The following is a 21,532-nucleotide window of genomic DNA, read 5'->3' as shown; positions in this document are numbered from 1 at the left end:
GAAGTGGCCCAGGTACACGCAGAGGAATTTGGGATTAGGATATCCTAATATTCTACAATGGACTGCCAGAAAATCAGGTTGGCGTTTGCCCCGAGGTAATCATTAAATGTATTGTATTGGGTGACAACAAACCTGCCTTCCATTCTGGGAGGAGACACGCTCTCTCTCTTGCTAAGACTGTTCTGAATGAGAGCTCGCTCGTGCTGTGTGCTGTGACATTAGTAACCAAGTCCTTCAGGGGTGACTCAGGAGCCTTGTGTCTTCTGCTAGCATCCATAAAAGTAGAGCAGGCTAACTTGTTAGCACATGACTACGATAAAATCTCAATTATATTTCTTGACACTTCATTGGGTTAACTCCTAGTAAAAAAAATTGTAAAAAAAATCTGTTTTTTTTAATGATAAATTTTTTCTATATGTATGCTTAACTTATCCCAGTGACAGATGCCTTGATAGCATTTCTGCCTGGAATCATGCAAGCTAGCTCATATCCTCATGCCACATAAGGTCTTCATCCATTGATACTCTGAGGAGAGTCTCCTATTTACTACCCACATCTGCTTACTAAATAATTAAATTTAAACCATATTCCATGTTTTCCTAGATCTTTACTATCTTCAGTAGATCTTCTCTGTCATATTTTTTATTCTTTCATTAATTTGGAATTTCCTAATTTATCTGAACATGGGAGAACAGATGTCATTTTTAGTGTTCCATCCTATTTATATAAAAAGTCTTTTACTTGGGGCCTGTTTTTCTTTTTATAATTCACTGTGACATATGCTGGGAATATATTGTTAGAAAACACCAGCATGCAACTTACATTCTGCTCAAGGAAGCAAGAGTCCTATCAAAGAAAATATGTCCATCCAAAGAAAACATAGTCCAAATACTGACTGCTTTAGTTGACAGCCATTTCTTCCTTTTTATAGAGATGGCAATTTTTGGTGAACTTTTCTGTCTTTTTAACACTTTTTTTAAAAAATATTTTCCTCTATTTTCTTGAACATGTTAATCTTAATGATTTTATAATCATTGTTAGTGAATTTTAGTATCTCAATAAGGTGACAGGTTTTTGTGTTTGATTTTCAGAGGGGTACCGGAGAGGCAAGACTGGGACTAATGTCCTATTTGTTGTTAGTCTAGTAATTTTTAGCTGGATGTCAGGTAGACTGTAAACCTAGAAGAGTCTCAAATGACAATGTATTTCTTTAGAAAATAGTCACCATTTTCTATGATAAGCAATGAAAGAGGGAGATTATTACAGTAATCAAATCAGAGTTGAGCTAAACCAAGGCCAATTTTCAGTTTCCTTTAGGTTCCTCCTATCTCAGGTTTGTCAGTGTTTCTAGCATGGCCCTCTAGGGCGGCGGTTCTCAACCTGTGGGTCGCAACCCCTTTGGGGGTCAAACTACCCTTTCACAGGGGTTGCCTAAGACCATCGGAAAACACATATATAATTACATATTGTTTTTTTTTTTTATTAATCACTATGCTTTAATTATGTTCAATTTGTAACAATGAAATTGGGGGTCACCACAACATGAGGAACTGTATTCAAGGGTCGCGGCATTAGGAAGGTTGAGAACCACTGCCTAGGGCTTCCAGTGGAGTGCCTATTTCTGCACCAGGGCCACTCACCCTGGTCACTAACTCTAATCATTGTGCAACAACAAGAGGTGGCAAAACAAACAAACAACAACAACAAAACCTCTGCTTTGTATTTCAGGGCTTTTCAGCTTAGAATTTTAGCTTCCTCCTCCTAAACTTCCAATTTCAACTTTCAATTTAACAACCGTCTTTAGGGAATATCATTTTTGTGGTTGAGACCGCTCAGTTTCCAAATTAATTACAGGCCCTACAGACCTCTATAAAAATCCTCCTAGTTCTCCTGTCCCGGGGTTAGAATTTCAGCCTCTTGTCAGTTCCTAGTATAATAAGCAGCTACATTGTAATCAACAGTTCACCTCTCCACACTTTTGACCTCTGGAATCTAATCCCTCTAGTTATCTCGCTTTAGCAGCTGTCTCATGCCATCAAACAGAATTTCTTGAAAGATTCGGGCCTTTCTCTTTGTTATCAGTGGGAGTATTGGTCAGTCAAAAACTGTTTTACTCGGGCCTACATTTTATAAAGCAAGAGTCATTTGGGAACAGTCTCATTCAATAGTTGGGATAAAAAACTGGGCTTGGAAGAGAGGACACTGTTCAATAATAATCTAACCTGGAGATGCTGGCTGCCTAGATGTTTGCTGATTTGAAACAGATATCTGTCCTTTGAAATTTAATTAAATTGGTTCAGGACCCCATCCTATGTACTGATCAAAACCAAGATACTCTCCAAAAATTGTATGCACACACACACACACACACGCACACACACACACGCGCGCACACACACACACACACTACTGAGCTCTGTTTCCTAGACTGACATTTTATAATGGCTGTCCAGCACATTCTACTCCAGCTTCAAGCTATATTACTATTTACCACCATTCCTCTCCCTTCTTAGAATGTTTTTTTCTCTAAAAGAATTTCTGTAGTCAGCTCTTAGCTAAACATTGTTTTTCTCCCGCCACTTAATCTTTAAGGTGATAAGCACTATCCTCTGTCTACAAAGCAGTAATCTGAGCTGGCCAGAATGTAAGGCATTAAAACACCCACCCCGAAATGTAGGAGAAACTTGCCATCTAATTAGGGAAATAAAGATGATATTCAGTGTAACTGACAATTAGGGGCAGTGTAATGGGAGTTACTTTAGAGAGATCACTAAAGGTCATATTGTTGAAAGAGGAAGAACAGGGTTTGACTTAAAGCAGTGATGGCGAACCTATGATACGCATGTCAGAGGTGACAAGCGAACTCATATTTTTGGTTGATTTTTCTTTGTTAAATGGTATTCAAATATATAAAATAAATATCAAACATATAAATCTTTGTTTTACTATGGTTGCAAATATCAAAATATTTCTATATGTGACTCGGCACCAGAGTTAAGTTAGGGTTTTTCAAAATGCTGACACGCCGAGCTCAAAAGGTTCGCCATAACTGACTTAAAGGATAGCGTGCTCCATCAGGTAGAGCTAATCAGAGAAATCTTTCCAGTGAGGTGAGAGATGAAGACGGCAGAGAGATGACACAATGCAGCATCAGTTAAGTCGGTCAGAAGGATCTAACAAGGGAGATGTGGATAATGAAACAATTTTATTTAAAAATCAGGTTCAGAAGATTTTTAAGTTCCAGCATTTTTAAACTGTTATTACTCTAAAACAATAAAAACGCATGAAATGTATTCTGATTAAAATGTAGTGTTTCCTGCTGTCACCTACTCTTTAAATAGTGATAAGTAAGTTTGTAATGTTAGCATCAAAACATCCATTGTATAATTTTGATTAACCAAACGCCTAAAGCAGATGCGCTATAGCCATGCCACAGAGTCTGTGAATAGAGGCTTACAACAGGAGTCTGTGCATACAATTACTATGTTCATTTATTTTGTATTATAAAAGGATAACCTCATCCCCCAATATAAAATTGCCATTAGTCTACAGAGTAAGTCTGTTCTGCTTCAGGATCTTTTATGCTGCCTCTTGAGACTACGTTTTACTTGAGGCAAGGCATTTTGCTAGCCTAATTCCTAGGCTTAATACCAATTGTCAAGTGTATTTACAAATCTTACACATTTTAGTAGGGGGAAAAGTAATTTATAACTCTTATACACTTGTTTCTCAGTTTTCAGGGTCCTAAATAGCATTTAATGTGCCTTTCAAATTTGAAAATCCTTATTATAATTTTGCTGATAATTTGCTATCAAGGACATCTCCTACTTATATTTACCTGTTTCCTTCTTCTCATATGCATTTCCCACTTTTGTAGACACTAGCATTTTAAAAAAATAAATGAGTCCAAATAACACATTCTTTTAAAAGTAAAGAACTGCCCTAAAAATTTCCATTTTAAACAAAAATGGAACAAAGCTTTTGTAGACTGTTCTTTTCGTTTTGAAGATATTGTTTTTTATTTAATTTTATTACTTTTTATTTAATTTTTATTACTTTTTATTATTTCTTGGCAATATTTATTTCTAGTTCAAAAAATGAGGTCATGTTATTTATAAATCTTTAATGATTTTTAGAAAAATACTTAAGTAGGGAAATACTGCTTTTCCTTATGGAATGTGGGTTTAGTGAAAGAATATCTAACTTCAAGTTTACTAGTACATTGCCTTGAGTTTAAGATAAGGAATACTTTAAACTTTGACCATGTAGCTAATAAAAAGGTGTCTTTTCTTTCAAATGTCAGTTCATTTGTAGTGAAATGCGGTCATTTAGTTTCATATATACTGGAACCCATGGGGAATTTTAAGTTTATTTCATGCTTCTTTAGCATTGTCAGATTTGTAGTAGTCAGTATTCCCAGTTTATTTCTGTCCTTCAAACCAGAGCTCACAGCTGGTGGTGTAATTTCTCTACAGAGCATAACCATTTACAATTCTGTTTTTAACCACAGGGCTTCAAAAGAGCACTTAGCGGTTCGTTCATTCCTAAGCAAAAGAGTGCCATAGCCTGTCCTGAGAATAAGGCTGCCAATGAAGCCTCAAATGTCCCCTGATGGATGTGGGGCAGCTGTGCCTGCTGAGTCACTCACCTGGTGGCAGCAATGAGGCTGATTTTGCTCTACCATGAATCTCTTTCTCCTCTCAGTCCAGCCTCACTCAGTCTTCACTCACAGCATTTATCCAGTCACACCTGATAGAATCATGCTATTCTTTATGCAAGGTGGACCCCAATGCTTGACTAAGGAGAGGCAGACAGTCCAGGTGCAATCTTGACCCTGAAATGGGGAAGTGTGATTTACAGATGTAGTGATTTGATTTGTTTTAGTGGGCCTGATGCTTTAGCTAAATACATATGTGCTTTTCTTGTCTCCTTATTTATTATAACCTCTGCTGATTTTTTTTTTACTTTTATATATCATTTGCAAATGGTTGGTCAGCTCATACTTCCTCTCACATCCTTATTCTATATACTCACAGTGACAATAAAAGGACAGCTGACTCATACTCACTAAACAAAAAAGTAAAAACAAAATTAAAGTATGGCTAATTTTACCATTTTTTGCCACTTCATTTTGCTTTCCTTCTTATCATGCACTTTTGCCTAATTCCTTCCTTGCTTGGAACCAGGTAATGAAAATGCCATGGGAACCACCTACTCCACCCTGTGCCTTTAGGCAGGGGAACTTAAAGCAAAGCTCTTGGAGGATTTATCCTTATACTTTCCTGCACTGTTTATAAATTTAGTGACTCAAAGAGAATTTTTTCTACTTTGGTTGCTCCATTCCCTACTAAAAATAATAGCATTTGTTAAAGGTAAAAAATAATAGGTAGAGGGTTTAATCTTTTTTTTTTGTAAACTGCTGTTTTTTTAAAAAAAAATATTTATTATATATATTGATATTATTATTGATTTCAAGAGAGGAAGGGAGAGGGAGAGAGAGATAGAAACATCAATGATGAGAGAGAATCACTGATCAGCTGCACGCCCTACAGGGCGGATCAAGTCTGCTACCTGGGCGTGTACCCTGACAGGGAATCAAACCCTAACCTCCTGGTTCATAGATCCACTAAGCCACGCCGGCCAAGCTAAACTGTTGTTTTTATCTCTAATTTAAAAATTATATTATTGTGTTATATTTATGAATGCATTTGGGGTTGGATTTCTATTTTAAAATGTTTCTTTTTTAAATTCTCTATCACCTTCTCTGCCTAAATTAACACTCTTATGAAAATTTATGTGTTATTCATGAACAGATTTGCTGATATTATTCAAGATATATATTTTTGTTTCATATGTGTTTATATTCATTTTTTAAAATTCTCTAAAATACAGAGTTGTATTTACACAGGTAGACATAAATAATATCAAAGAAGGACTGGGCAGTTTCAACTCTGGTTTTAAAATGTCAATAATAGATGTAGCTTCCTTACATAAAGAGATGTTTTCCTGCTGTGAGTGGGGGAATATGGCTCAAAAGGAAATGCAGAATCAAACTACTTTATGGCAATGGGTAAAAATGGATAGTAATAGATTGCTTATTAATCCCCTCTGAGAGCATAATCTAAATATCTCTACGTGCTTGGTGGAACTGATAGAGTTGGTTATAATTATTACCCCATATTATTTCTGAATCTAAAAGCAGAAACCTAACACAATGGATGGTTTTGTTTATCTGGGCTTTAAAAGTTATCAAGAAGGAATGTGGCAGATGGTCAAAGGAATGACATTCCAGGGTGCAAATAAGAACTTAATGACATATTGAATCATACACTTGTCGTTTGGCAGAAACACAAGTGAAGCCAGGAGAATACTTACAAACTTAAATGAGCAGGCAAAATCAAGAGTCTAAAAACTGAGATTAGGTAAATTCCAAGATTAAAAGAAGGGGAAGTCAGGTAACATGAGAGAAAGAATACACCTTCAGTGGAGAACATGAGGGGATTGTGCTGCTGAATTATTACAAGATATATTAGTTCATTTCTGTTTTAATTTCTTAATATGTGTCGACATAATAAAGACACCGTAACAAAAGACAAATTCCTGCTGAGTGTAGTTCACATCATTATGTATCAAGTACCTATTATGTGGAAGGAGCTTGGCAGGAAAGCCAAAAAGCATTGCTCCATGCCTGGGCTTGATAACAGTTAAATTATGAATGGATCTTACTGCTTCTGAAAAAAAAAAAAAAAAAAAAAAAAACAGGAAAAAATGAAAGCAATATGAAGCCATGAATATTTATCTGACTAGTAGAAGTTAAGGTTCTATTTCCAACTTTCTCCTCGGACATACTGGTATATACATTTTCTTAAGTCCAATAAGAATCTCAGTTGTTTCTCCTGTTCTGATGGATTTGGAAATATTATTTTAATAACGTGCACCAGAAAGGTCATTAAACTAGCAGACATAAAATGAGGAATAACAATGCAAAAATAACCCCGCACCCTGTGCACCAGAGGCCATCAATACCAACAGGGAGGGGATTGGTGGAGAGAGGCAGTATGACATTGTGGTTTTGAGGGCTCTAGAATGTAATGGGATTGTATCCTGATCATTCACTAGCTCTGTGATTTCAGCCAGTTTAGCCTCTGGGATTCAGTTTCTTTATTATCAAATTATTATTTATAGTAAAAATGATATCCCTTAAAATATAAGGAATTTAACATCCTGTCCCTTTGTAAAAAATTAATATTGTTGAAAGTCTTACAGAGGTCTCCTTTGTTTTCCCCCGTGACCACCTTCTACCCCTCACATCCTCCTAGGCTTTCACCACACCATTATCTGTGCCCATGGGTTATGCATATATGCATACAAGTTCTTTGGTTAAGTGCTTCTTGCCCCATGCCCCTTCCTTTTGAGATTTGTCAGTGTGTTCTATGTCTCTGGATCTATTTTGTTCACTAGAGTTTAACATCCTCTCCGTTTTAAGGTGTGTGGATTATCATGCAAGCATTTACTGTAGTGAATAGCATTTAAAAAGTACATAAAAATACAATTACTATTTTTTTCTTTGTTGACTTTCCCATGATGTGTTTGCTATAAGAAGAGTGCTTCAAATCACAACCAAGTCTAAAAATGTTTATCAAAGGATCTGTTTCCCCCATAAATATATTGTCTATACCAATGGACCTTAAACCATTTTGTACATGAATGTCATCTAAATATTTGCTAAATATGTAGATGTCCATGCCTCTCACTTATATTCATAGTCACCAGGTTTGAGTTTGGGACCACTGACTCACCCTAAAGTTCAGTATCTATTGCTTTCTCCCTCCTCTGCCTTCCACGGTTTCCCCTCTCCTTTAGCTTAGACTTTATTAATTTTTCAAATAGGTTTCTCAGTGTGAGAACCCATATTAGTTACTCTTTAGTAACTGCCCCTTTATGTTGCCTTTTCCATTTCATAAACTAAAACCCAAATTACACATACCCATTTTATTCACTAAAGTAAATGTGAATCTTTAATGGCGCTTTACTAAGTACATTTTGTTTTGCTTATGTCTGTCATAGATAACACAGCCAGCATTCTGACAAGGCGGAGGAGATTTAGTCGAACTATTCAGGATGTGTATTATCTCCCCATTATGATCTCTGATGGTGGAATCCCCTCTCTCAGCAGCAGCAGCACCCTCACCATCAGGGTTTGTGCATGCGAGAGAGATGGGCGCGTGCGGACCTGCCATCCCGAAGCGTTCCTGTCCTCCACTGGTTTGAGTACAGGAGCCTTAATCGCTATTCTTCTGTGTGTCGTCATTCTCCTAGGTAAGTCCTTCTAAATCCTAATGTTGTCTGATGGCAGTTGGGAGTGAACTCTGCAATGGCCATTAGTGCACTAGACAAGCGAGAAAGATGGAGAGAAGAGAGGGATTTTTGACAAAATAAAGAAATAAAAATGTACAAGGTGAATCGCAAAATGTGGCTGCACAGATTTCATTTCAATGTACTTTCTCAAGATTACTGTTAATCTCGACATGATTTGATTCAGATGTGACAAAAAAGTTGAAAGAGCAGGAAAAAAGGAATGGGATATGAGAGAAATCATTTTGGAATCTATTTTAGAAACAATTGATAGCCTAAATCCCATATTGAACAGGCTTTTACAATTAATTTCAAAGAGCAAAAGTGGCATCGTTCTAAAATTAATCTCAACACCAAATTTAAAAAATTGCTTTCTTGTAGAAACGTCTACTAGTCTAAAATATTACTTAATTTTCTATGGTAGCTGAATTCTAAAGTTAGTTAGTCTAAATAATTTGGGCCTTAGAGATATTAAAATTTATTAAGATACAACAAATAGGACTTTTATTTGATTAAAAGCAAAATACTTCCTCTAATTTTGTATTATTATTGTAAAAGTCTAACTTTTACGACAACCTCATTTGTGGCTGTTATTGCTACAAACTTTTTAGAATTGCTATTTAATACAAGGCAGCAAATCTAGATTTTTAAAACAAGAAAAAATGATGTAAAGGATATTTCTGCTTTATAGTTCAAAGTAGAAATATATTTGTTTTTCCAGTGTGTTCTCTCCCTCCTATCTTTCTCTTGGTAGCCTTAACTTTTGTTCTTTTCTTTGTACTATCCATACAAAAAACAAAACAAAACAAAAAAGCAAAAGCTATATGCTTTGGTGAAACAGATATATTCTTGCAAGATATGTTTCCTGTTTTGTTTCTGGGGTGGAAGCCAAGTTACCTGTACAGAAGGAGTGGAGAGCAAGGTGGGATCAGGCTGAAAAGTAGAATAGAGATTCAGGCAGGGTGGAGGCAGGTGGGGGCTTCTTGGAGATGGTAAATGTGGTGGGATTTGTTCCAGGGTATAAATAGAGATTTAAAGTAATGAAATCTCATCATGAAGTTTGCATTTTGGAAAAAAAAAAATGACTGAATGAAGGAGAGAACAGATCTCACAAAGGCAAGAAAGCCCCAGGCAAAGTGAGTAGGAAGGAAATGAAGCATCTCATTCAGACATAGCAGTGTTTGCATCAGCTTACTTTGAGGGAAATGGCAAAAAGGTGGCTAATGTAAGGATTTTTAGGTGAAATCAGAAGCTATCTTGGATAATATGGTGCAGGTTCCCTGATGAAAATATTTATCAAAATTTTAACTAAAGGCCTAATCAGTTTTGCTCAGTGGACAGAGCATTGGCCTGCTGACCAAAGGGTCCCAGGTTGGATTCTGGTCAAGGGCATGTGCTGGGTTGCGGGCTAGATCCCTAGTAGGGGATATGCAGGAAGCAGCCAATCAAAGATTCTCTCTCATCATTGATGTTTCTATCTCTCTCTCCCTCTCCCTTCTTCTCTGAAATCAATAAAAATATACTTAAAACAAATTTTAACTAAAGCCCCTGAGCTTCCATTAGAAAAAGAGCAATGTTAATAATTTCATTTCTGTGAAGAGAAATTAATGTCTGTGACATAGTGTCCTTTTTTGAAACAACATTCCACAGTCAAAAAATAAAATGGCTGATAAGAAGTGATGTTGGATAAATTCGATATGTGGCTAAGTTAGAACAGTATCAAATGCCACCTTTTATCTCTGGCTGAATGTGATCCTGATCTTCCCTGAGCTGGTGGACTTCAGAAGCACACTTTGTTGAAGCCACTGCAGCTGGAGAATATAAAGTGATAACAGACTAGGACTGACCTGTGATAAACTCCAATGTGATCATTAAGTCAAGAAGAATGAGAGCACAGGAGACCAAAGGAAAAGTCAGCGAAAAAAGGATTTTAGTAAAGTATGATGTCATAAAAGTCAAAGGAAGAAAATGTATCAAAGGGAGAAGACCATTCCACAATGTCAAAAGCTGCTCAGAGGTTAGATAAATTGATTACCAAAAAGTATCAATTGCACTTAGCAACGTGGGTATGGAGGTTTGGTGCACCATAACAAGAACTATATTATTGCAGTATACTCTTTTACACATGCATGGTGGAGAAGGAAATCAGGAGAATCAGACTTTCTGGAGTGTTGTTGTTATTGTTGTTAGTTTGTTTTTTATTATTTCAGAGAGAGGAAGTGAGAGGGAAAGAAAGATAGAAACATCAATGATGAGAGAGAACCATTGATTGGTTGCCTCTTGCAGGCCTCCTACTGGGGATGGAGCCTGAAATCGGGCACGTACCCTGACCTGGAATCCAACCATGACCCCCTGGTTCATGGGTCAACCCTCATCCACTGAGCCACATCTGTCGGGCTGGAGCTGTTTTGTTTATTTGTTTTAATGTATATATTGATTGGTCACAATACTGTTTTCTTTAGATAGTAACACATTACATTTTTTGTCTTTGGAAATTAAAAAACAAAACAAAACACAAAAAACAACAACCTCATAAACAAACCAAAAAACAGAAAATGGAACAACTACAAACATTGATCCCTTTAGGGTTTTTAACTTAAAACTACAAAGTATAGAACTTAATGACTTTAATATAAGTTCTTCCAGAGTCTTTATTCTGACAGATTGTTCAGTTGGGAGAGGCATGTTACCTTTGGCTTTTGTTATCATTTATCTTCATAAAGCTATTTTCCTTTACTAAGATAAGACCTTAAAAAGCAATTGAAAAATGTTAATATTCAGGTCGATTGAAGGTGTATTATGTAAAATAACATTTTTTATTTCATGAAACAATATTCTCATTTAACTTATTTTATAAAATTTGGTTTTCCCTTTGGGATAAATAAGAGACCATTTCTAAATTTTATGCTATCCCTAAGCACTAAGGAAGCCAATATGCTATTTTTATTGGAACTCAAGTGTGTTCTTATAGTTTTACCCAATGGTTGCCTAATAATTTCTTAAGCTTGGGTTTAAGCAATCACTTAAATGTAATTTATATTTTATGAGATTTTAGGTGTAATTATTGTTTTTCAGAAGATACGAAGCAACAGACTCAGAATATAGTCATTTGTCATTTTAAAACAATGTTTGTTAAGGTGTGAGTTTATAATTTCTAAGGAAAATATTAGCAACAACAGAGGTAACAAATCTTCATGATAGGCCTTGTAATTCTGAAGTGACATTTAATCCTAAGAGCTAAATATATCATTAAATTAATATTTAAGAAATATGTCTTAACTAGTAGCCATTTGTTTGTGAAATGACCTTAATTGTATAAACCTAGACCTAGTTTTTCCATTAACTAATGGCGTGACCTTAGGGACCCATTCAGGCTCTTTCTACAATATTTCTGATTCTGTGAAAACACAGTTTCCACTGGAAGGACCTAGAGCGATCTGTAGAATTTTGTGGTGCTTATTTTTGTTTTTATAATAACACATATTGCTATATACATATCACAATTCAATATTTTACAGTATGTTCAGACTCCATCTATGTATATATTGATTACCACAAAAAATGGTGCTTGAAAATCAAAGGGCCTAAATGTAAATGGTAGATGTGCAGATTGTGAGTAGGGCATTGTCCTGTTAGAATTACCTTTTTCAGATCTATTTTATGGGATGGATGGGAGCGAATAAGGAGTGAGCCTTCATGGTGCAATCAACATTTGGTGCTAGAGGAAGGGTAGCTACAGTCCCTTTCCCCTCGTTGGAATTGACATTTGTTTCCCATCCTCACCCCACCACTTGCCTGAGCACCAGGCAGCTGGCAAAGCACGCCTAATCACACAGCACAAGAAATCACCAAAACAGGATCTGAATCAGACCCTTGCAGTCCACACATCACATATAAGCAGGTGACTTAGATGGGTGCATCAGCTAGATTGTTCCTACTCTGGGATGTCAATTTCTTGATAAATGGAGATCAGAGTGGATTTGAAAGAAAGGAACAAGGAGACAAAGGTGGGATTGATAAGGAGATAAGTGTCAACCCATTTGTCACCAGAGCTATCTTAGATGACTTTCTAGGCATCCCTTGGTTTGAAAAAGAAGTTTCACTGAGAAGTGCCAATACGAGGTATAAATAGACAGATTGAAGAAGCTAATAAAAATAATCTCCCGGACTTGGGTCATCTCATTCTGTCAAATTTAGTATTATGATATGATCATGTAAAAAATAATTAAGTGATTATTTTGGAGTGAAAAAACCTCCTATTAAAAGTATTTGAGGGAAGTATGTTGGGAGTTAGTATATAAGGTTTTCAAATGCAAGTCGTATGACAGTTTGGGTTAAGAAAACTCAAAAACCCTTAGAACTCCAATCACTGGAATGATGATATAAACAAACAAACAAATAAGAAAACAAATAGGAAAATGTTTCCTATTTGTACAAGCCCCTTTTCAATAAAATAAAATTATGATACTTAATAAATTTATTTTAATTTTCTTAAATAAAAAAAATCAAGTGGCTTTAAAATTCGGGCCAAACTCAAAGAGAAAAGAAGTGAAGAAAAAGAAAGGACACATATGTAATACCTTAATCAATAAAAATAAAAATAAAAATAAAAAAAGAAACACTAACAAAGAATAAAATATTCATTAAAATAAAGACTTCTCAAAATAATACAGTTTACTCATGTTTCAGTCCAGATCATATAACCAAACTTCATAATATCATAAATTATTTATAATTTTTAATGAAGAAAAACAATTTCAGACCTGGCCAGTTTGGCTCAGTGGACAGAGCATTAGCCTGCGGACTGAAGGGTCCCGGGTTTGATTCCAGTCCAGGGCAGATGCCCAGGTTACAGGCTCGATCTCCAGTGGGGGGCGTGCAGGAGGCAGCCGATCAATGAGTCTCTCTCATCATTGATGTTTCTATCTCTCTCTCCCTCTCCCTTCCTCTCTGAAATCAATAAAAATATATTTTTTTTTAAAAAAGAAAAACAATTTCTGTTTCTCTTTAACCCAATGGCTTTATTATATTCTGTTTTCCCAGATGACCCACTGTAGAAAGAGATACCCTGCCTTCTATGTATGGTTTGATAGACTGCTGGGAGGGGAGGGAGTCATTTCAATATATTCATTTTATTGCCAGTTTTTAGATTTAACTTTCAAATCTATGTGTATAATTATTATCTCCACTCATTCTCCTTTAGTAAATCTGCTCTTGAAATTTTTAGAAAACATTTAGTTTGATTTTCAAATATTAAAAAAAATGTTTTCAAGTGAAATTATGTGTTTGGTATCATTAGTAACCATAAGCTGATTTAAACTATATTTTAAAATTATTTTCTCACTGAGGCTATTACTATGCATGAAGTTTCACTTATACAATGCCACATTGTCAGTTTTACACAGGTGATTCTTTGTCATCCACATGAGAATTGTTTATGGGATATCTCCTGCGTGCTTTCTGCTCTAGAAACACCTACTTAACCACAATGATGTGTATAAAAAGTCATCAAAAGCACATCTCATCTATGTTTCCACATTCTTCAATATTTTTTATATTTTTTTAATTGATTTCAGAGAGGAAGGGAGAGGGAGAGAGAGATAGAAACATCAGTGATGAGAGAGAATCATTGATTGGTTGCCCTTGCATGCCCCATACTGGGGATCAAGACCATAACCTGGACATGTGCCCTGCCCAGGAATTGAACTGTGACCTCCTCATTCATAAGTCAGTGCTCAACCACTGAGCCACACTGGCCGGGCTTCTCTGATTTGATTTGAAATTGCCTTTGACTAGAGGACCATGTGTTCATATTTGTCCTGATATCCTTATAAACAACATTCTTTTCACTCTTAAAAGTGTTTCAGATTGTATGATTAATTATATGTTGATCCCCATATCAAATCCGCAGGTAACAAATCCAGGAATATTGGTCACTGGAAAATAACTATCCTGGAAAGAAATAGATGTAAATTCTCAAAATTCAAACTTAACTAGTATCTACATTTTGGATCAAAATATATCAGGAATATTTTCTTACGTTTGGGGGAATAAGCAAGCATAAGCTATCATAATAATAAACCCAGCATTATTCCCTATGTTCATTAGACAAATATGATACTAATATTGGTGACATGAAAATTACCTCCGTACTTTGACAATAGCATTGATCGAGTTCTTTCTGCTGTATATGCACATAAATCCCCTTGACATCAACCACCCATTATTTCAACATAAAGGAAAATAACTTGATTTATTGACAGACGATAGAAATTTTGCTACAATAAATTAGGCAGTGTGTAGCAATAGATATTTTAATCTAGAACAGCCTCATCACTTAATCATAAAGATGAGCAGAAATATATAGTGGATGATAAATCTAAACCTCTGAATACAATGAAGTCGGCTCCTTGAGGATGCTGCTTAGGCCATTGAATTAGAAAGCTCTAGGCTGGATTTACACTAACGTAAACAGTGAAGTATTAAATGTATATTTACTACATTCAGTGCTAATCTTCTTTTTTTTTTTTTAAAAAAAGTGCTATGTTAGAAAATGTCTTTGAAGTATAAGCAATGTGGATGGGAAACTGTTTCATTCTGTAGGATAGTTTTTGTGAAGCAGGCCTGCATAGCATCAGCATTTCATTTTCAATTTGCTGTAATGACTCCTTTTCAAACACAGTGACCCAAAGCTTCCCTGTGCCTGCTACAGTTTCCCCTATTACGTTTTCCCATTACATTGTCAGGATCCTTTTATTCCATACTTCTCGAGATAATTCTTTGATTCTATCTAAAAATGTTTTGTCCTCTTTTTCTTCATCCTCATAACCTCCAATGTGCCTTTTTTTATAAAATCAGATTCCTCCCAGTGTACTGTGACCATCTCTTTTTACATGTATAGTAGTAGATTTCAGTCTCATAATTAACCTTTCCACTTATGGCTTGAAAATCTATTCCTCTTACTCTCCATATTTTGAAGTATTAAGCACATGTACATTATGATATCTATTTCAAATATAGACAAAGGTGATCTGTATTGCTTAGGGGCATACACTAAAGGGGTTAAACAATAAAGAGAAGCAAAGAGGCAATAACAATAAAAGTAAGACTAGAAGTTGCTTTTTATTTATCAGAACAATACTTTAAATTTCTGTTCCAATCTCCACATCAGCCCAGTTTGGAGAAGGAAGGATTCTACTCAGTAGATCTATGAACATCTAAGCCAATCACAGTTGGGGCCCTAGAGTTCCATAAAGTCATGTGATCTCCATTTTCATCATCAAAATAACATTAAGATCAACTAGTAGTAGATTCAGTAAGCTTTCTTTTTTGAATTTCTTAATTTGTTATTGTTGAAAGTATTAGAGAGGTCTCTCTTTTTCCCCATTGACCCCTTCTAGCTTCCCCCCCCCCCCCCCCCCCGCCCACACACACACACCGCCCAGGCCTTCACCACACTATTGTCTGTGTCCATGGGTTGTGCATTTATGCATACAAGTTCTTTGGTTAATCTCTTCCCATTACTTTTTAGAAATAAGGGGTAAAAGGAAAGTTTCTAAGGTACCAGGTATGTTCTTAACTACAGATTACCTAACCCAGTGTTTGTCTTACAACCACTTAAAGCTTACATATAATTAGGATTGCCAAATAAAATACAGTATATCAAAATTTAAAAAATAAACAAAATGCCATATAAAAATATGAATTTCAGATTAAAATATATTTTTTTAAATAATAAAGCAGAATGTGGTAATGGGAACATCATGACCTTTGTTGTGAGACATCATAGATTCTGGTCCAAGCTTTCCCACCTGCCACTTGTGCGATCTTAGGCTTAGATAGTAGAAATTCATGTGAGCACTCTTAAGTCTCAGTTTTCTCATGTTTAAAATGAGCAAAGCCCCAGCTCTGTTGTGAAGATTAAGTAAAGGCATCATGTAAAGAACAATGTGCCAACTGAAAAATTCCTAGGAAATCTAAATTATATACAGATAAAATAACACCTTTACAGCTTGATAGAAAATGCAATTATTAATGCATGATGCTATTTTTCGAAAGGAAAATGGACAAAAGAGATCAACCATGTAAAATATCCCTGCTTTGGTTTCCAACAAAGCATCAAAAGTATAGGATTTATGGCAGAAACCTCTTCCTATTTTACAGAAACTTAAAATATCCTGTTGCCCGGCCAGTGTGGCTCAATGGTTGAACATTGACCTATGAACCAGGAAATAGAGGTTCAATTCCCAGTCAGGGCACATGCTTGGGTTGCAGCCTCAATCCCCAGTAGGGGGATTTTTTCTCAACATTACTGTTTCTATCTCTCTGTCCTCCCATCCTCTCTGAAATCAATAAAAATATGTATTTTTTTAAAAAAAGATTTAAAAATAGCTTGTCTTCAGTGTATCTCCCTAGAAAAACTAAGTATCTGTAGGTAGATCCACACACACCATCATTTTTCTAGTCAAAATTTCATATTTCATTTCCATCATCAGTTTCTCTCCGTGTAAACACTGAATGGCTATATAGCAATCCCAAATGCATAAGCCTGGCAAATGAGAACACTGTGGCATTCTAGAAAAGATCAGAAATTCCTAATGTTTTATAAGGGTAACTATATTTTAATTATTTGTGATATTAAAAAAAAAAACGAAAAACAAACCTTGAGGTGTTATTCAGAGAGTGCAAAGATCAGGGTTGTATAAATGCAAGCCTGAATGGGATGTAGTTGATGACAAGGGTTGGAAATTGCTGATGTCAAATCCCCACCAATTCCCTCTTTTTTTTCTCTAATTCTTCCTTCTCTTTCCCTTTTCCTCAGCGATTGTAGTACTTTTTATCACCCTGAGACGCAGCAAAAAAGAGCCCCTGATCATTTCAGAGGAGGATGTGCGGGAGAATGTGGTCACCTATGATGACGAAGGGGGCGGGGAGGAAGACACTGAGGCCTTTGACATCACTGCCTTGAGGAATCCGTCTGCAGCTGAGGAGCTCAAGTACCGGAGAGATATCAGACCTGAAGTGCAACTCATGCCCAGACACCAGACATTGTCCACCCTGGAAAGTATAGATGTTCAGGAATTCATCAAACAGAGACTGGCAGAAGCTGACCTAGACCCCAGTGTCCCTCCTTATGACTCTCTTCAGACTTATGCCTATGAGGGTCAGAGATCAGAAGCTGGTTCTATCAGCTCCCTGGACTCAGCCACTACACAGTCAGACCAGGATTATCAGTACCTTGGGGACTGGGGACCAGAGTTTAAAAAGTTGGCTGAACTCTATGGAGAAATGGAATCCGAAAGAACAACTTAGGGGGGCCATTCTTTCAACATTCTATAATTTGCTGCCTGAGCAAGTGAAGACATAACCTCAGCCATGACAAAGAAGTGTGGGAACAGTACTTGGAACTGAGCAAGCTGTACACAGCCACTGTAGAAACAAGTGCCCTTTTCATGATCGAAACTGGGTTATTTAATCAGAAGAAAGTCAAATTAAACAAAACAACACAAACAGAGAAAAAGCTATTGTACCTTGTGTATATTTCCAATTGCTCAATAAAGTCTGTGGTACTGTTTACTTAAGAATACCTGGATTCAACCAAACAATGATATTCGTTTCAATACCTTGTGATTTTTTTTTTCCAAAACAAAATGAAGTAGAAAGGTTCAAACTCACTATGACTGATTTCTAGGGGTGGTTCACTGCAGAATAAAACTTGAGAAGGTAATCAAGACCTCCTTGTCCACTTTTCTAGGTGGACTTTTGAGACCCACGCTCTGTTATTGTGACAGATCTCATTAGCTTTGTCTTATGTTTAAGAGACATGAGAGATACCCAGTCTACTAGGCCACTCTGTCACAGACTTGTATGGGCCATTTTTCTTTGCCCTCCCCACTTCTTTTCTCCATACGGAATGGATGGAGCATGGGGATTTGCTGCTTGCACTATAATGTATGCAATTTCTGTGCACTGACTGTGCATCGCTCTGAAGCACAGAGACGGTTGTCTCTGTCCCACAGGCTCCCTTTTATTTTAAAAGAAAAAAAAACACTTTTTATTAAATTGATAAAATGAATGGTTTATGGTATACTCAGATAATCTGAAATATCAGGGAAAGATTTAATCTAAAAAGTAGCTATAAACCTCACCCTGTTCAAACATTTGGGGAACTCTATTTCCCCCTCCCCCGGAGCCCCATTGGTTTTAGTATGTTTAAATTAGCAGATTTGATCATTCCTGTAACTAAAATTAGTTGTCAGAAATTTTTTAATTTGTTTATACTTCAGTACAATTGGCTTATTTATGGCATGGGCAGTCATCAAGAATATATACGTCGCCAGATAAGAATGTAGTCTGAAAAGATTATCCCCCAATACCTTATAGACTTAAAATTGACTTTTATTCCTTACATAGGTTCAGATTTGTCCCATCTCACTGACTGATTAGCCCTTATATGCTTGGGATCTGCAGGAAAATATGTAAGACTAGGAGCAAACAACAACAAAGGAGATTCACACGTATTATTCTTGGAGATGTCCCCAAAGTTTCTGAGCTTTAGGGTTTGAACTGTAAAGATGGCTTTCCTCCCTACCTCACAGGCTTGTGTGAGGATCCATAAGTATCTGCAAAAATGCTTTGCCCACTATAAACTGTTTTGTTACATAAAGGCTTGCAGACACCATCTAATTTTCTAATTCCATTGGCATATAAATGTATAGTTGCATACGTTTTGAATAAAATGTATTATGGGAGAATTGCATAAACCTTCAACAGTGAAGCAACTACTAACTATACATATAATAAACAGGTTTAGTTATTTTAATATTTTTCCAAATCAGCTAATTTTCTTAGCATTTCTTTGGGGTTTTGCACCCAAATTGTTTAGATAACATTTATGGTTGTTACTATTGATCTTGAAATAACAATTCATAGCATAGGGTCCTATTAGCCAAAAATGACATTTATGTATTAATTGAAATCCACAACAAAGAATAATTTCAAGGGGTGTTCTTTTGTTTGCTCTTCAAATTTATCATATTCTAGTGTCCTCAAAAGCTATATGACACTTTCTGTAAGATTCTACCTATGTGCAAAACTTTGAATATTTGCCTCTGTTCGTAACAGCCTGTGCTATCATATTTCAGTTTTGAGGTATGGGAAGTAAGTAAGTTTAATTTGAATAATTCTCAATTTGTGTTTTAAGCCTGAGGAATAAAATGTAATTTAATTTTTTATAACATTTTAACTTTCCAGATACTACTTTATCGCTTTTTTATATCACAACAGTGCGTTCTGGCAAAAAGCTAAATCAAAAGAAACACTCAGGGGCTTTGGGGTATAAGCTCTGGAGGTACCTACTCTGATTATGGAAACGTTGGGCCACACTCATCCCGAAGGAAGGGTCAACCTTGGGGAGAATTTTATGAATCCTGGTATTTTGATTTTCCTATGCAAAGAAGACCAGGAAGGCCAGGTTTCAGGAGTCCAATAGGCTTTTGGATTTAGACTTTTGATAAACCATCCACAGCTTTTGTTTTGTTTTATATTGTTTTGCTCCTTTGTGTTTACTATTCACCCAGGAACTTTACAAATGAGGATTTGAATGATGAAAATGTATCTGTACGTATAACCATTTATATAAAAGCCAAGGGCCTCTTACTAAAATATTTCCCTGCTTTTGTAGGAAAAAAAACAGCCAGATCCATCTAATTTTTAATTGCACATGCAAATGATAACGGATTGCTTCTAAGTCCCTGATATAAAATCTAATATGGAGGCAAAATGGAGCTACTGTAGTATTGAAATATTGTTTCTATGTTGATTTCTTTTAGAATTTTATTAATGAAGCCATTACAAACATTATTTTTATATGACCTCTGAAACTAGGCAATTATATTATTATCATAAGTATGGATTGGGTCTCATTTTTTATTCTGCTACTTTTAGTAAGACACACACACACACAATAATGATGTATAAATGCTTTGCAAATGCACTGAAATCATTCAACATTCAATACCTTGCTTTAAAAACTCAAGTTTATCAATGTTAGGAGAAAATTCTCAAAATGTTTAGTGAGCAAAGAGTTGACACATCAACTCTGAGCATTCACTAACCGTGGATAATCAACTCTGGAACCATATATGATTTCATATGGAATCAGCTATGGAATCACTAATGCGCTCAGCACATTTTGTATGTCATAATTATATTCATAGATCTAAATAAAATATAACTTTGAAATAAATTTACTTCTTTCTAATAAGATAATTTTTTAACCACAGAGGCAATTCTAAATGGTGACTGCTAAGTAGAGGAAATAGAAATTGTTATAATAAATTTTATCCAAGATTTTCTTATGCTAATTTATAAATTCCAATATTCTTTGTGAAAACAGTAAAACATTAATAGATCTTGCAGAAATTGCTAAACATCTACCATCAGAAATTATTTCTGTAACAAATCTGTACAAAATACAGATTTAAAGATGAGAATGAAGAGGAAATTTTCCCTAAGAAAAGGCTCTATACAAAGTTAAATTGTGACTTTTCTAAAATGTGGTACAAGGAGGAAAATATTTTGGGAGAAATTGCATTGACATAAACACGCATATATGTGCACATACACACACATAACTCTTCTTGGAGAATATTGGAGAAGAAAGGAATATTTATAATAGTGACTTGGATATTGATATGACCCAATACAAGAAGTATACAAACCTTTAGTATACAGCATGTGGAAGCTTCAGGTAGAATTTAATGGACAATTTTTGACCTTCATTTTGTATCCAGCCTCAGCCTAACTTTCAGTGCTGTCAAAGATTGAAGCTAATTCACAGAGGTGGTTACACAGAACAAAATTATCAAGCAGTAATAAATCATTATTTTAGAAGTGACTTAATGGTCACAGTGCAGCTATCAAATACTAACACATTCTTTGACTTATATGCTTAGCGTAATGCAATGTAGTCAAAAATCTGGGTAGAAGGAGAGGCTCATATTGGGTCCAACATTCTTAGTAGCAATATGGAAAGATTAAATATACCACTGCTCATTGTTTTGTTTGTATAGACCTGCACTGATGAGTGTAGCTTGTTTTCTTTTTGTCTGGTTTAGCTGAATATATAGGGAAAACAAGCAGAAATGTAGGTAGACTATTCATTTCAGCAACCATC

At 35.7% G+C, this 21,532-nt stretch overlaps 1 protein-coding gene across 6 annotated transcripts in view; it reads left to right on the top strand.

Annotated features, from left to right (window-relative positions):
• CDH18 (cadherin 18) overlaps nt 1-20,514 on the top strand; it is a 687,616-nt gene extending 667,102 nt beyond the window's left edge. For 4 of the 6 annotated variants that reach the window (XM_070411928.1, XM_070411926.1, XM_070411927.1 and 1 more), the window contains 2 exons: nt 8,068-8,319; nt 17,177-20,514. In XM_070411928.1, coding sequence (XP_070268029.1) covers nt 8,068-8,319; nt 17,177-17,667 — 743 coding nt within the window. In that variant the 3' untranslated portion in view covers nt 17,668-20,514. The remainder of the gene's footprint in view (nt 1-8,067; nt 8,320-17,176) is intronic. The other 2 variants (XM_070411932.1, XM_070411931.1) reach the window with 2 other exon arrangements.
• Nucleotides 20,515-21,532: the final 1,018 nt, after the last annotated feature.

This window comes from Myotis yumanensis, unplaced genomic scaffold, assembly GCF_028538775.1.
Source record: "Myotis yumanensis isolate MYYU_CA2020_CCGP unplaced genomic scaffold, mMyoYum1.0.hap1 SCAF_4, whole genome shotgun sequence".
Lineage (NCBI taxonomy): Eukaryota > Metazoa > Chordata > Mammalia > Chiroptera > Vespertilionidae > Myotis > Myotis yumanensis.
The sequence above is the reverse complement of the archived record's forward strand: the minus strand, read 5'-3'. Positions and strand labels throughout refer to the sequence as shown.